The following is a 17,122-nucleotide window of genomic DNA, read 5'->3' on the forward strand; positions in this document are numbered from 1 at the left end:
CATTATGATATAGTACAAGTCCATAGACCTCCCTTGGACATTACTACTAACATTATTTTCAATTATCATTGTCGCACTTTAAAGCCTCGAATCATTTTGGGACTTTATCCTTTTATACACTAAGCTCTTGATCTGTATACTTGAACACATACTTATTCGTTGCGAGATCCGGGTAAATATAACTCATATTGGAAGGTTCAGTTCCTAATTCAAAGATAAGAGGTACTATATTATCTACCCCTTTGAAAACATTCGTCATTCGAATGAGAGTTGTAACTCAAGAAAAGTCTAAATTTGGGGGTTTCTAGAAATTTTGACTGAGTTTCCTTTGTAAATAACACTATCCAAAATCCCATCAGCTAACCAAAAACATATATAGGAGCCTCATAATGTCATTACAACACGTAACATACTGAAAACGAGCAATAAACATGACGTGGATCCTCTTGGCCATACGAATTAAAAAGTAACTTACCTTCAACTTTCTTGCCCTTTTAGTTCTCTTTTCAATATCTTCATCATACTTGGAAAAACAATTTAGAGACTGGAACACAGATGTTATTACATAACCAAAATAGATACATGAAATAAGAATACAACTCTAACTTTGGATGTAAGCATCCCTCGATGTGTAAAACATAAGAAAGATAGGACATAGGCATGGATCATGTAGTATATGACTAGAATTATGACCCTTGGATCATGAATACAAAGCATAAATCTCGAGCATAGGCGTGACACGATTACGTCGAATTTGAGTAGGGTACATTTGACATAAGTAACATGGGGTAACAAAACGAATCGCTTTTGGAAGTGAAACTTAACGTTTCCCCGACTTTTGTCTTACTCACTTTGAACGTAGATACGGATACCTGGCATCTCATAATATCTTTTGATTCTTGTATAACATTGTTTCAAACATCATTCGTAACTCTCATAACACTCTTCATAGACATCATTCTCAAAAAGATTCTATTATTTATATTGAACTCCATATACATATGTCATGCATCCTATTGAGACTTTAGGCAACTCTGGGCTATCTTTACTTATCTTTAAGCTACTCCCACATTATCATTTTTGTTCCCCTTTTTGAATCGAGGTCTTATCTCTCGGCCTATTTCTCCGGATATATTACATCTAACTGGACTTGCTGACAATTTGCACATCAAAAAGGTTGTTACATTCTTCTTCCTACCATTGTACCCACATATTCTTCTAAACCCATGATAATTTGAGGAGCCTGAGAGAACATAACATCATAAATTCTGAACCCCCGCCACAATCTTATTGATAAAAGAATACATGATTCTTCCTCAGTACTCTATCGTAATATCTCCCCCTTAGATCAAATGATAACCTTTCATATTTGCAGATCCCTTTCTTTCGTTGAAATCAAACTGTATTCTCTTTGTCTCCCGCAACTCTTTGTAATTGTTCATAGATTAGGAATTGTCTTTTGAATCGCTTCAGAGGGATCTTCCTTCTAGGAAACCACTGAATTACTTTACATGGACGGGGTGCTGATGCATTCATAACTAACACACTCAATCTTAATGAATCAAGCTCATCAATATTACTAGCATGAGTGAGACCTCATTTTTATAACTCTCAAGGGTTATTTCATGTAACTTACTCTCTTACTACTTAGCCGCTCATTCCATCACTATCATTATACTTACATTTAGAGTTAATCACTCGGTTTCCTCAATTTCATCCGGATGTAGTCAAGTTTTCATCTAATCAACAGCATCTATCTGGCAGAAGAAATTAAATCGTGTTGCCGGCAACTTTGTTGGAATCGTAAAACCACTTCTCATGTGAAGGCATAATCTTATGGTTGGTAGATGTGCCGTATTATTTCGGCACTTTTGATATTAATTACATAGACTTTAGCTCGTTTTTAAAACATTTTAAAACTTTCTTATGAAGTTTAGTGTTTTGTAGTGTACGGGATTTGAAGAACCGATAACATGAAAAAGAAGTCAAAAACCCATAAAAGGGCATAAATGTGGCAAGTTTGCGATCGCAGAAGTGATATGCGGATCGAAAACCTACCGCGGACTGAAGCAGGTTTTTCAGCTATTGAAGGGAAGAATATGTGGTCCATTATGCGGTCGCACAACGCTTCTGCGAACCGCATAATGACCGCACAATCGCAACTAGAGATTTTGCTTGAACACTTTGCGATGAAGTCTACAGTAGCATAATCACTATGCTGACCGCATAATGGAAATGCGATGGAGAATTGGGCAACTGAGCGTGTTATTATGCGACGACCCTTGCAAATATGGGGACCGCATACTTGGTCTGCGACCGTTCTACGGTCGCAAATGGGTTCTGCAGGGGCATTTTTGTCCAACTTTGACCCCGGCTTTTGATCCATTATAAATAGATTTACTAGGGTTTTTGTGGGACATCTTGTCTGAAAAAGAGGCGCTACATTGACAACATTGAATACACCATTATTTTTTAAGCTTTTGAAGATAGAATCTTGTATCTTTGTAAGATTTATGACTTTATTTATTGCTTTGTTCTTGCGTTCTAGTATGACAAGTTAGTTTTAAATACTAAGGTTGTGGATCCTAAATGGGTGTAATGTTAATGGGTGTTTAACATTGAATATATATATATATATAGTGGTTGATTGATATTTATTGATTTCTTATGCTTCATTTATTGTGGTGGTCGCAAACATTGACTAATTTTATTGTACTATATCTTTACTTGGAAAAGTGGGTTAAGGTTTGGTAGAATTGAATATCAGAAACCGAGGCTTTAAACCTTGTTTAATAGAATCACTTAGGAATAAGCGGGTTCTACATGGAATAAATTGATTATTCTTGCAACTCTTTTATATTTGGGAAAATCATAAAGAGAAAAATACTACCCGACTATTGGAAAATATTTGGTAGTCATTTAGAAACCATTTGCATATTAAAGGACCTTCCATTAGAAATATATCATATTCATACCATCGCATTACATTTCATTGATAGGTACACAACATTGATTTCCTTAATTAAATTAATTACATTCTCACAACAAAATAGTTATCTGGTTACTTCACAATTGCATCATTCTCTTTTTAAGCTAAAGGAATAGAATTACGACTCAAGTCAAGTTTCACACTATTCATGTAACCTTTTCACACCTAATCCCTGTGGGATTTGACCCCAACCCTGCTGGGTTATTATATTTGACGCCGACCGCCTTACACTATTTATTTAAGTGATTAGAGCGTATCAATTTTTGGCATCGTTGTCGGGTAATACAGTTTTGAAATTACTATTTAGTGTGTGCTTTACTTTAAATCTTCTTTTATTTTGTCACGCCCCGAGCCTGGGGGCGATACCGGCACCCGGTGCCTCATCTATCCTTGCGTACCAACTTGCGACTCAGGAATTCTGGACATATAATGTCATACTTTGGCCAGGGGCCACATTGCAAGATAATTTGCGAAGTAAAATATAAAACTGAATAGAAACTAACGCTGACTAAATGTCAACATAAAGTTGGGCCGGCAAGACCGTCATAACTACTATAACTGACATGCCAACAAAACATACGTACATGGCCTACAAGCCCAACATACTGCACTAACTGACAAGATATGTCTACAAGCCTCTACTGATGGATGTACTGTGATCAGAACAGGGCCCCGACCTACCCATAAGCTATCTACATACATACACAAGATGTACACAAAACTTCTAGACCCGACAACTTCGAAGGACGGGGAGCTTACAGATAAAGTTGAACTCGGGCAACACTTACTGAGGAGGTCTACCCATCTGTATGTTTGAACCTGCACGCAAGAAATGCAGCGCCCCCAGTAAGGGACGTCAGTACGAAATAATGTACCAAGTATGTAAGGCAATATACAGAAAGTTGAAACTGAATTGATAATCTGAATATATGCTTACCTGCTGATACTGACTCAACTTTCTCAATATAGTAAGTAAAATAGTTGTCCGCAAGTAAAAATAGCTGTTCGGCCATATAAGATTCGGTATATATATATATAATCTGCTCTGCTGTAGTAGGCTCGCTCATAGGCACTCGGTCATACTAGGCTCTGTATCTCGACCAACTGGGTTCGCCCATAGGCGCTCGGCCATAGTAGGATCGGTATATAACTTACCATCTGATCAGAGGTTGCCCAATAGGGGCCTTCCCATCTATTATAGCTCGATGGTAATGAAAATACTGTAATACTGTATATATAGATTCTCTGCTCTCTTGACTGGAAGAAGATAATACTCAATTGAATATGAAGTCTCGATACGGAGAATACTGTAACTTACAAGACTAGAAAAATATACGTAAATTTTGGGATATGGATTTTTCTTTATGCTTCGTTATCAAACTCGTGTAATTACGAGATCATGCGAAAATGAAAGAAAGGCTTAGCCTAACATACCGGGAGTATGGAAAAATTCGTATGATATTCTTGAAAAAGGTTGCACCGTACTCCTTTAGAACCGCAAAATTTTACGTTGCTATGATTTCAATAATTCTCGTTGGAATTGCTTTGTCGCAAGAAATTTTGTTGAAACTTGCTAGATTATAGTGCCTGTTTGAATGCTTGTATTTAGAAGATGTTATAAGGTCTCTTTCAGAAACTTGCTAGATTGAGGGACGTCTGCTTGAAATGTTTCATCTAGGAAAAATGTTCTAAGATCTTTTACTTTGTTTCTTTAAGTCTAATGAAGCCAAAATGCTAAATGACTTACACGTTATGATGTCACCTTTCAGTTAAGGTCATTAGTCACTCATTTTAAATGGAGGGGCTGTCACATTTAGTCATTATCACATATATCCCTAATTAATTAGGTAATATTTTATTTACCCAATAATTAACCAATTACCTATATAATTAAGAATTATTTCAACTTACTTAAAATACTACTCATTTTTAATACACCTTATACATCATACTATCGTGGTCATATGGTACCTTGTATGGTACTAGTCCATAACTATCGGGTATTATAGCTCGGACCGTATTTTACCCAAATTCGACAACCTTCAACGAAACTCATTTTCTTTAATTCGTGTACCTTTCCTTCATGGCACTTACTTATTGCTTGTTAGAAATAGCATAAATATGCTAACCTCAAGATAATCTCATCCCCGAGTTTATGTCAATTAATTGAAGACGAAACTTTAACGTACGAAAAACACGAGATGTAACATCCTTCCCCCCTTAGAAACATTCGTCCTCGAATGTTTACTCTTAGATAATTTGAGATTTTTTTTTTGCCAGAGTCTCTTCTGTACACTAGACTAAAACCAACCTCTACGCAACCAAAAAACATACTATACATGCCACGCATAGCCACTGTCCATAAATAGCAACACTTGGCTTCACACAACCGTCCATTATAAATTCTGAGAGTCAAAATGAGAGTTTACCTGATGACCTACTGGCCTGAATAGAGTTGTGCTGAGATATCCCACCTCGAGCCAAATCTTCAGTTTGAAATAGGTGGGGGTATTTAGACTTCATTTCTTCCTCCGCTTGCCACGTCATATCTTCCACATTCTTGCTCCTCCATAAAACCTTCACGGAGGCTATTTCCTTATTCCGTAGCTTGCGGATTTGTCTGTCTAGGATGGAAACCGAGATTTCCCCGTATGACAAGTTCTCTATAATCTGTAGATCATCCATAGGCACCACTCGGGTAGGATCGCCAATGCACTTCTGTAGTGTTAATACGTGAAAAACCGGATGGACAGACTCCAATTCTGAGGGTAATTCTAACTCATATGCTACTTGGCACTCTCTGAATGATCCTATAAGGCCCAATATACCGTGGGTTAAGTTTGCCTTTCTTGCCAAACCTCATCACACCCTTCATAGGTGACACCTTTAAGAATTACCAATCATTAACCCCGAACTCTAAATCTCGTCGCCACACGTCAGAATAGGACTTCTGACGACTCTGAGCTGTCAACAGTCACTCCCGGACGAGCTTTACTTTTTCTATGGCCTGCTAAACCAGGTCTGGCCCATGTAACCCAGATTCTCCAACATCAAACCACCTTATAGGAGATCTGCACTTACGCCCATACAAAGCCTCGTACGGAGCCATCTAGATACTGGAGTGGTTACTATTATTATATGCAAACTCGATAAGAGGATGTTTCCCAACTTCTTTTAAAATCCAACACACATGCTCGTAACATATCCTCGAGCATTTGAATTGTGTGCTCGACTTGCCCATTAGTTTGTGGATGAAAAGTCGTGCTGAGATTCACCTAAGTTCCTAGACCTCTCTGAAGTGACCTCCAAAAATAAGCTATAAACTGGGCCCCACGGTCAGATATAATAGATATTGGTACTCCGTGTAGTCGCACTATCTCCTTAATATTTGCATAATCTTCCGCTGTATATGTAGATCTGACCGGTAGGAAATGAGCTGATTTTGTGACCTGTCGACTATCACCCATATGGAATCGGACTTACGATGAGAACGAGGTAAACCCATGATAAATTCCATGTTTATCGCCTCTCATTTCTATGTCGGGCTCTCTATAGTTTGTATTAGCCCTCCAGGCTTCTAGTGCTCTATCTTCACCTGTTGGCAACTAGTGCATTGAGCGACATACTCAGCAATGTTCTTCTTCATATCGTTCCACCAATACACATCCTTAATGTCATGATACATATTCGTCGACTCAGGGTAAATGGAGTACCACGAATAATGTGCCTCTGACATAATCCTGTCTCGTAGCCCTGCTACATATGGAGCACACAAACGACCCCTGTATTTGAGAACCCCGTCTCCCTTGAGTTTTAACAACGTCTTCTTCTACTCCGGAACTCGCTCTCTCAACTCGACCAACTCTGGGTCCTCGTACTGCTTCTCCTTTACTTCAGCTATGAGAGATGATTTTGCAGTATTTTGGAGTACAACTCCACCATTGTCAGAGTCTACTAACTGAACCCCAAACAAGCCAATTGATGAATCCCTCTAGTTAATTGTCTTTTTTCGGCCTTTACATGCGCTAAGCTACCCATAGATTGGCGACTTAAGGCGTCTGCTACAACATTAGCTTTCCCTGGATGGTAGAGAATGTTAACATCGTAATCTTTCAATAACTCAAGCCATCGCCTCTGTCACAAATTCAACTCTTTTTGCTTGAAGATGTATTGCAGGCTTTTATGATATGTGAATACATCAAAATGAACACTATATAAATAATGCCTCCATATCTTAAGTGCATGGATGACCGCAGCTAATTCGAGGTCTTGGGTCGGATAATTCCACTCATGCTTCCTTAATTGCCTTGAAGCATACGCAATTACTTTCCCATGTTGCATCAGGTCACATCCTAACCCGACACCTGAGGCGTCACAATACATGGCATAACCATCTGGACCCTCTTGAAGTGCTAGAACTGGCGCTGAAGTCAACCTATTTTTAAGCTCTTAGAAACTCCGCTCGCAAGCCTCCGTCCACTGAAACATAAGTGCTTTCTGCGTCAACTTCGTTAATGGTGCCGAAAGAGAAGAAAAACCCTCTACGAACCTCCGGTAGTATCCTGCTAAGCCTAGAAAGCTACGAACCTCTGGGGAAAAAAAACCTTTGTTGGAGTGGTAGGTCTAGGCCAGGATTTCACAGCCTCAATCTTCTGAGTGTCTAGCTTTATACCTCCATCGGATACAACATGCCCCAAGAATGCTACATACTTTAAATAGAACTCACATTTAGAAAACATAGCATATAATTTATTATCATGGAGGGTTTGGAGTACCGCTCATCGGTGGTCTGCATGCTCATCCTCTGAACGTGAATAAACCAAAATATCATCAATAAAGACTATCACGAACAGATCTAAACATGGCCGGAATAGGCTGTTCATCAAGTCCATAAATACGGCAAGTGCATTCTTCAACCCGAAGGACATGACAAGAAACTCAAAGTGGCCATACGGGTCCTGAAAGCTGTCTTGGGGATATCTCTCCCCTGAACTCTAACCTGGTGGTACCCCGACCTCAAATCTATCTTTGAAAAACATCTAGCTCCCTACAACAAGTCGTCTATCCTTTGAAGTGGATACTTATTCTTAATAGTTACCTTGTTCAGTTGCCTATAATCAATACACATCCTCTGCGAGCCATCTTTCTTACGCACAAACAGTACCGGTGCACCCCAAGGTGAAGTACTGGGCCTGAGGAAACCTTTCTCCAGCAAATCCTTTAACTGCTCCTTCAACTCCTTCAATTCGGCAGGTGCCATTCTATACCGAGGGATGGGTATTTGTTGAGTTCCCGAAAGCAAATCAATGCCAAAATCAATCCCTCACTCTGGGGGAATACGTGGAAGTTCATTGGGAAATACATCCGCGTACACTTTTACTACTGGAATAGACAGAAATGTAGGTATCTCAGTATCTATATCTCTAACTCGCACAATATGATAAATGCAGCCTTTTGCGATCATTTTCCTTGCCTTCAGATAGGAAATAAATCTACCTCTGGGTGTCGCTGTATTACCTACCCACTCAAGGGCTAGCTCACCTGGAAAATGAAATCTAGCTATCTTTGCTCGACAATCAACTGTGGCATATCAAGTTGCCAACCAGTCTTTGCCCATGATAGCATCAAAGTCCAACATCTCTAGCTCAACTAGGTCGGCTGAGGTTTGACGACCACAAACTGATATCGTACAACCTCGGTAAACTCGTCTAGCAATAATCGATTCTCCGACTGGTGTAGATACCGCAAAAGGATCACTTAGTATTTCAGGCACTATACCAAACTTCCTCGCAACAAATGGGGCAATACACGATAAAGTATATCCTGGGTTTATCAAGGTATAAGCATCGTGAGAGCAAATGGTCAACATACCTGTCACAACATCCAGTGAGGATTCCTGGTCCTGTCGGCCCGCTAACGCATGGCTACGATTCTGGTTACCACCTAAACTGAAACCTCTACCTCTGCCTCGACCTCTACCAGCCGAAGACTAAGACTCGCGCGCTGAAGAATGCACGGACATAGATGATCCTGTTGCTGAATTCACTGGTTGCGCAATACCCCCAGAATCTTTATTTAGTCAATCTCGCATCATATGCGCTGAACGTCCACATATATAAAAAGCATTAGAACCGACTCAGCATTGGCCCAAGTGTCCTCTACCGCAGATGGCACACCGCGGGAGAAATAGCCATGTCTGCCCCGAACCTCGCTGTCGCTGCAAACTTGACGGGAGCTTTCACCTTGTCTTGACTGAGTATAGCGGTCATACCTATAACCATGTAGCTGAGGTAAGGGAGGTCTAGGTGGGCGTTCGAAGTACTGGGGCATGTAACTACCCTGAGACTGCTCATGAGACCTGGCAAACCTCATCCTATTACGCTGCCCTGAGTCAGTCATCTCCGTATCCTGCTGCCGATGCCTACCCCCTTCTAGATTCTCGGTAAATGCCTGAATCGAGGAGATATCCATACTATCCTATAATGCAGCGTTGGCAAATGCCTCGGTCAACTCTAGGGCCAACCCTGCTATAAACCTGTGGATTCTATCCTGCGTAGTAGTAATTATGGATGGTGCATATCTGGCCAATGAGTCAAAATGGAGACTATACTCTTGAACACCCATATTGCCCTGCTTGAGGGCTAGAAACTGATCGACCCGGGCCTGTCGGATCTCTCGCGGTAAGTACTGGTCAACGAAGGCATCTGAAAAATTCTCCCAAATAGCAGGAGGTGAATCACGTCCCCTGGATCTTTCCCATCCCTCGTACCAAAGGATGGCTATATCTCGGAGTCGAAAAGCTACTAGCTCAACTACCTCTTTCTCCGTGGCATGCATAACCCGAAAGATCTTGTAAAGTTGATCTATGATATCTTATGGGTCCTCCCTCTGATCTGTCCCCGTGAACTCTGGGGAACTCAAAGAAATAAACTCTCTGACCCTTAAACTCCCAAACCCCTCAGAAGGTCCTGCACTAGTGGATGCTCTAGCCTATTTTTGGGTAGCTACCAACTGTGCCAACAAATGCACCGCACTCCTTAAGTCTTGATATGATGGAAGCGGATGGGGGACTGGATGTGCGTTTTCCCTAGGAATCTCCTTTGGTGGTGGAGGAGGCAATAATGGCTGAGTAGGGGTCTCTCCCTGGGCCTCCAATTGGGCCCCATCTACTAGGGCTACCCTGTTAGTCCTCTCACCTATTGATGTCTCTCTCCTCTGGCTAGCCGTAGTCTTCCTAGTTACCGTCATATGTGTATGGAAACGCCAACACGTAAGTTTAACTCAAATTTCCTATAACTCAGTTCTATAGCATGATTTAGATTTGAAAGAAGGGTAACCAACTCCTAAATGCCTTGTAGTCCCCTGCTTATATAATATGGTGCACCACACATCTATAAACAAGACCCTACTAACATGGATTGTAGACTCTATAGGATAGAACTGCTCTGATACCACTTTTGTCACGCCCACAGGCTCGGGGCCTGACATATTCCATCACACTTTGCTTGCTTTTCTTGGTGTTATTAGGTAAACATGGCCGAGTTTGATGAAGAGATCCCTTTTGCGAATATAGATGAGTATATTTAGGATACAAATGCCATTGTCGCTCCAAGAGTTGACGCTGCCACCTTCAAGGTAGGACACGGTCTAATCCTAATGCTCAAGGAAGAGGGTTTTTTTAGATATTCCACCAATGATGATCGGGCACAACATCTCAGAAACTTCTTGAGTGTGTGTGTGATGCATAAACAGAATAACGTCTCAATTGATGCTCTAAGGCTGAGGGTGTTCAAGTACTCACTAGCCGGAGAGGCGAGGATATGGATTCAAAATCTACCATCTAATTCCATTCATTCTTGGCCTGAACTCTTCCGAGCTTTCCTAGCTAAATGGTTCCCACAAAGCAAGAAGTCTGAGCTCCGGGATAAAATTTTCTTTTTCAAGCACTGACCGGGAGAACACCTACATGAGTCATGTGATCGATTCAAGCTATATTTAGTGAGGTCACTGAATCATGGTTTTCCGGATACTATCTTGTAGGATAAATGTTACATGGGCTTGGATCCTATGAACCAATCTATAGCCAAAAATGCAGCTGATGGACCTTTTATGGATAAAACATTTGCGAGGATCACATAAATCCTTGACAAAATGGCAAAATATAACCAAACTTGGCACTCGGGGGACACCACAGGTGGAATTGCATATGGTACTCCTTCCTTGACCAACATGATTAAGGGGAAACAAAAAATAGATCAAGTACTTACCGGGCTTGCCACCAACATCAATGTGTTGACGAAGACGTTCATTGAAAGCCAAACAAAAAGGGTGAACATGGTGGAAGATGTTCAACCCATATCAAATGAGGATTACGAGGAAGAAAATTATGGTAACAACTCTCAAGGAGGTTATCAAAGGCAAGCCCAACAAGCTTCTGGACAACAAAATCATTGGAGGCCTAACCCGCAAGGGCAAGGCAACCAACAGTGGTGAAATGACCAAGGTAGTTCAAATTAAGGGAATTGGAGTAACAACAACAACAACTTTTAAAATCAGAGTTCAAACCCCTATGTTCCACCAAAGGGGAAATATTCCAACTCTCCGGATTGAAAGGAAAGTTCTTCAAGTTATTCCAAGTTGGAAAACATGCTTGAACGAGTATTGCAAAATCAAGAAAGATCCGACACTTGAACGAAGAATATGATCGATCTTGTGGGATCTCATACCGCATCTATTCAAAAGTTGGAGATGTAAATGAGAGATCTCCCAAGAAAGCAAAATCTGAAGAAAAAGGGTACACTCCCAAGTGACACAATTGCAAACCCAAAAGGTAGTGCGAGTCGTCCAACTTCTCATTGTATGGCAATCACAACTTGGAGTGGGAAAATACTTCAAGGAGAGAATGAACAAGTGGTGGAAGTGGAAAATTCTGAACAAGAAGTTGAGGCACAAGTTGAGATTCCAATTGTTGTTAAAGTTGAAAAATTCCCAAAGGAGGTGAAAATTCAAGAAGTGAATCAGGAAGAGGTTAAGGAAAAGGTGAAAGAGATACCAAAAACTCTAGCACCAATTCCTAGACCTCCTCCCCCTTTTCCTCAAAGACTTGCTAGGAAGGTTGATGATAGCAAACTTGAGAAGCTCTGTGACATTCTCAAGCAATTATCGGTGAATATTCCATTTGTGGAAGAATTTCAAGAAATGCCGGGTTTTGATATGTATTTGAAATACTTGCCAAGAAGAAAACCACCAAGAATGAAGTGGTGAATGTGAATCACCAGGTTAGTTCCATCATTTCAACAACCACCGTTCAAAAGAAAAAAGACCCGGGAGCTTTTACCATTCCATGCACTATTGGGTTGTGCGATTTTGCAAGAGTTCTTTGTGATAATGGGGCTAAAATCAACTTAATGCCTCTTGATTTTTACAAGAAAGCAGGGTTAGGTATGCCAAAGTCTACAAGTATGAGGTTGCAAATGGCCGATTGTTCAATAAAGAGACCGGTGGGTATTTTTGATGATGTTCTTGTGAAAGTAGGGAAGTTCCTCCTTCCCAACGACTTTGTGATCCTTGATTATGATGTTAATAAATAAATCCCTATCATCTTGGGGAGACCATTCCTTGCTACCGGAAGAGCACTTATGGATTTGGAACAAAATGAGATCAAGTTCCGAGTTAATGACGAAGAGGTTACCTTTCAAGCGAGTAAGGGTATGAAGTTGCCACATGCATATGAAAGAATCTCAGTCATTGATGTTGTTGATGAGGTAGAATACGCAATCGAGATGAATATGGAAGAAAAATGCCTTGGTGAGGCGTCGACGGCTATTTTGGTGAATTTTGATGGTGAAGACATGGAGGGGTACATGGAATCGGTGAATGCATTAGAAGGACTTGGGTCCTACACTTATGCACCAAAGAAACTTTCTCTTGACTTAGAGAATAGAGTCACTACTCCTGCCAAGCCTTCAATTATTGAGCCTCCACAACTTGAGCTCAAGCCACTTCCACAACACTTAAGGTATAAATTTCTTGGATCTAATGAAACTCTACTGGTAATCGTTTCTTCTTTGTTGAATGGTGTGCAGGTGGAAAAATTGTTGAAGGTCCTGAGGGAGCACATGCAAGCCATTGAGTGGACAATAGCGGACATCCGAGGGATTCCCACTAGGATTTGTGAGCACAAGATAAAATTGGAGCAAGAGAGCAAACCAAGCGTGGAGCATCAAAGAAGGTTAAACCCTTCCGTACAAGAGGTGGTGAAGAATGTAACCATCAAATAGTTAGATACCGGGGTATTTTACCCCATTGCCGATAGTTCTTGGGTGAGTCCAGTGCAATGTGTGCCAAAGAAAGGAGGCATGACCGTGATTCAAAATGACAAAAATGAGCTCATCCCAACGAGAACAATTACCGGGTGGAGATTTTGCATGGACTACCGGCAATGCTACTTGCAAGGACCATTTCCTTATGCCTTTTATTGATCAAATTATTGATCGGCTAGCGGGAAGGTCATTATATTGCTTTTTGGATGGGTATTCCAACTATAACCAAATCAACATCGCCTTAGAAGATCAAAAGAAAACAACATTTACATGCCCATATGGGACCTTTGCCTTTAGCCGTATGCCATTTGGGTTATGCAATGCACCGGCTACCTTTCAACGGTGCATGATGTCAATCTTCTCGAACATGGTGGAAGATTTCCTAGAGGTGTTTGTGGAAGACTCCTCTGTATTGGGTTACTCCTTTGAGCATTTCCTTGACAACCTAAGACAAGTGCTCAAAAGATGTGAAGAAACCAACATTGTGCTAAACTGGGAAAAATGCCACTTCATGGAGGACGAGGGAATTGTTTTGGGACACAAAATTTCCAAACAAGTCATAGAGGTTGACCGGGCAAAGATCAAAATCATTTCCAAGCTTCCTCCACCCACTTCAATAAAAGGTGTCCGAAGATTTTTTGGGGCATGCCGGTTACTATAGGCATTTTATCAAGGATTTCTCAAAATTTGCATATCCATGTGAAAACTCCTAGAAAAAGATGCAAAGTTTGTATTTTGACGAGAAGTGTCTCAATGCTTTTGAAGAATTGAAAGACAAGCTTACCACGACACCTATTATTGTCACACCTGATTGGTCCCTTCCATTTGAACTCATGTGTAACGCCAGGGTGTAGCTATTAGGGCGGTACTTGGTCAACGACATAACAAGATCTTTAATCCTGTATGCAAGCAAGACACTCAATGGAGCACAAATGAATTACACTGTGACTGAGCAAGAGCTGCTTTCCATTGTCTATGCGTTTGAAAAATTCCGGGCTTATTTGTTGGGGTCCAAAGTGATAATTTACACCGATCATGCTGTTCTCCGCTATCTTATGGCGAATAAGGATTCTAAACATATATTGATTAGGTGGGTCCTTTTTTTGCAAGAGTTTGACTTTGAAGTCAAGGATCGAAAAGGGATAAAAAATCAAGTTGTAGATCACCTATCTAGGCTTGAATAGGCAGGGAGACCAAAAGAAAACCTTGAAATTAATAATGCCTTTATGGATGAGCACATATTGGTATTGTCTAGCACATTCTCTCCTTGATATGCCGACGTCGCTAACTTTTTGATTAGTGACCTTGTTTCCGACGGATTGGAAGCTTATCAAAAGAAAAAGTTCTTGCGTGAGTGTAGGAAATACTATTGGGAGGAACCCTTTCTGTTCCGTATTTGTGCCGACAACATCATTCGGCGGTGTGTTCGGAAGATAAGGTACTGCCAATTCTTAAAGCATGCCATGACTCCCCGGTTGGAGGCCATCATGGAGGAAATTGTACTGCAGCAAAGGTGATTGAATGTGGCTACTATTTGCCATCAATCTACCAAGACGCAAATCGAATGGTCAAGGCATGTGATCAATGTCAAAGACAAGGGTCAATTTCTGGAAGACATGAGATGCCTATGAACTTGTAATGGAGGTCGAGATCTTTGATGTGTGGGGGATAGACTCTATAAGTCCCTTCGTGAGCTCTTATGGCATGACATATATCTTGGTGGCTGTGGACTATGTCTCCAAATGGGTCGAGGCTATTTCCTTGCCCAACAATGAGGCAAGGAGTGTGACCGCTTTCTTGAAAAAAGAACATATTCACGTGGTTTGGTACCCCTAGGGCCATCCTTAGCGATGGTGGTTCTCACTTTTGTAACAAGGTCTTCATAGGGCTTCTTGAAAAGTATGGAGTCAAGCACAAGGTGGCCACACCTTATCATCCTCAGTCGAGTGGCCAAGTTGAAGTTTCCAACAGGGAGATCAAAATCATCCTAGCAAAGACATTTAATGCAAACAGGACTGACTGGTCAAGGAAGCTAGATGATGCGTTGTGGGCATATCGCACAACATTTAAGACTCCCATTGGCACCACACCGTACCAATTAGTTTTTAGTAAGGCGTGTCACTTGCTAGTGGAGCTTGAACACAAAGCCATGTGGGCATTGATAAAGTTGAATCTTGATTGGGCCGAAGCTGCCAAGCTAAGAATGACACAACTCAATGAGATGGAAGAATTCCGTCTCCATGCCTATGAGAGTGCAACCATGTATAAGGAGAGAATGAAATTTGTTCATGACAAGAAGATTTTGAAGCGGGAATTCAAATCCGGTGACTTGGTCTTACTCTTCAACTCAAGACTCAAGTCATTTCCAGGAAAACTCAAATCCAAATGGTTTGGCACATTCAAAGTTGTGAATGTGTACCCCTATGGTACTATTGAATTGGAGATGGAGGATGGGACTCAAACTTTCAAAGTAAATGGCCGACGGGTCATGCATTACCTCGGTACCACAGGAGAAAGGCACTTGGTAGAACAATTTTCTCTCAAGGATAGTCCTACACTAGCCCCCACCACTGAGTAGCCCAAAACGGGGTCGACATCGTCATGTCACGACGTTAAATCAAGTGCTTCTTGGGAGGCAACCTATGTGTGGTAACAATCTTTTGTTAGATTTTAATTTCTGTAGGTGTAGTTGTTAGTGTTGAGCAGTTTGACGTGTGTGTTAGAATGCAGGTAGCTCAAAATACAATGAAACATGGTGCAAGGACTAAGGAGAATGAAGAAAAGAAGGACGCGTGGTCTGCGGCAACTACGCGGTCGCATAATGGCTTTGCGGACCGCATACTGTTGACAAACGCAATCAGAAAAAATGCTAGTTTGGTCCTCAAAAATGCAGTGGAATCTCATTTTCTGTGGCCCGCATAACATTTATGCAACCGTAGAATGCATTGCGTAGTGAAGTCGAGCAACCCAGCCATTAACTCATCGCATAACACATATGCGACCGCATAATGTGTATAGCTATCCACTTGTCCGGCACAAAATTCACAGGAATGGCACCAAAGAAGTCTCTCGCAGTGTGATCACCTCCGGCTCCAGGACAAGCACAATAATCCAAACGCACTCGGACTGACACAGCCATAAGGACATCTGAGCATTCCTCCCAGTCTGAAGAGGAGGAGGCACATACTAATCTTGTGCCACCTATTGACCTCCATGCTGAAGCACGCTAAAAAAATGATTAAGATCTCAGGTTTGGGGTTTCGGGCTCTCGGACCCTGTACAGTGAAGGCCTAGGAAAGCAAACAATCCTTGAAGAGAAGCAGCTAAGTTTGAAAAGCTTAAAGGAAACTATCCCCACGTACAAGAAAACATCAAAAAGAGGAGATGAGAGTCCTTTAGTCAGGACCCAGGAGAGTACAACGAGACACTCATGAGGGAATTCTAAGCTGATGTTGCATCCAGGAATGCAGAATAAAAGAAAAAACCGTAGGCTCTTGGACTCTGTGTTAGTCCGCGGAGTTGAAGTCCTATGTGATGCATGGTCAATCAATGATGTGTACTTCGAGGATTGGGAACCAGGCATCGCCGATTATGACGAAAAGCCTAAAAACAAGGAATCCGAGCGTGTTTGGGTAACCTCTATCATAGCCAAGGGAACTCTGCCCTGGATTGCTCCGCGCTAAAGGATCCACAAGAGGGATCTTACCTGAGAAGGTCAGTACTGGCTAAGTTTTGCCTGTTCCCATCTAATTCCCTCAAGAAATGAAACAGATGTAAGCATCGAAAAGGCAATCCTTATTGCATGCATTAT

The 17,122-nt window shown here is 41.3% G+C and overlaps 1 protein-coding gene across 1 annotated transcript; it reads left to right on the top strand.

Moving 5' to 3' along the window:
* Positions 1-11,743: 11,743 nt before the first annotated feature.
* Positions 11,744-12,253, top strand: LOC109210937. The gene has a single exon (XM_019374420.1). It carries the CDS (start codon positions 11,744-11,746, stop codon positions 12,251-12,253), a length of 510 nt encoding a protein of 169 aa, XP_019229965.1.
* Positions 12,254-17,122: the final 4,869 nt, after the last annotated feature.

Source organism: Nicotiana attenuata, unplaced genomic scaffold, assembly GCF_001879085.1.
Source record: "Nicotiana attenuata strain UT unplaced genomic scaffold, NIATTr2, whole genome shotgun sequence".
Taxonomy (NCBI): Eukaryota; Viridiplantae; Streptophyta; class Magnoliopsida; order Solanales; family Solanaceae; genus Nicotiana; species Nicotiana attenuata.

Excerpts from the sequence above, each read along its gene's own strand:
- LOC109210937 (XM_019374420.1), top strand. The coding sequence starts at position 11,744 with ATGAGAGATCTCCCAAGAAAGCAAAATCTGAAGAAAAAGGGTACACTC.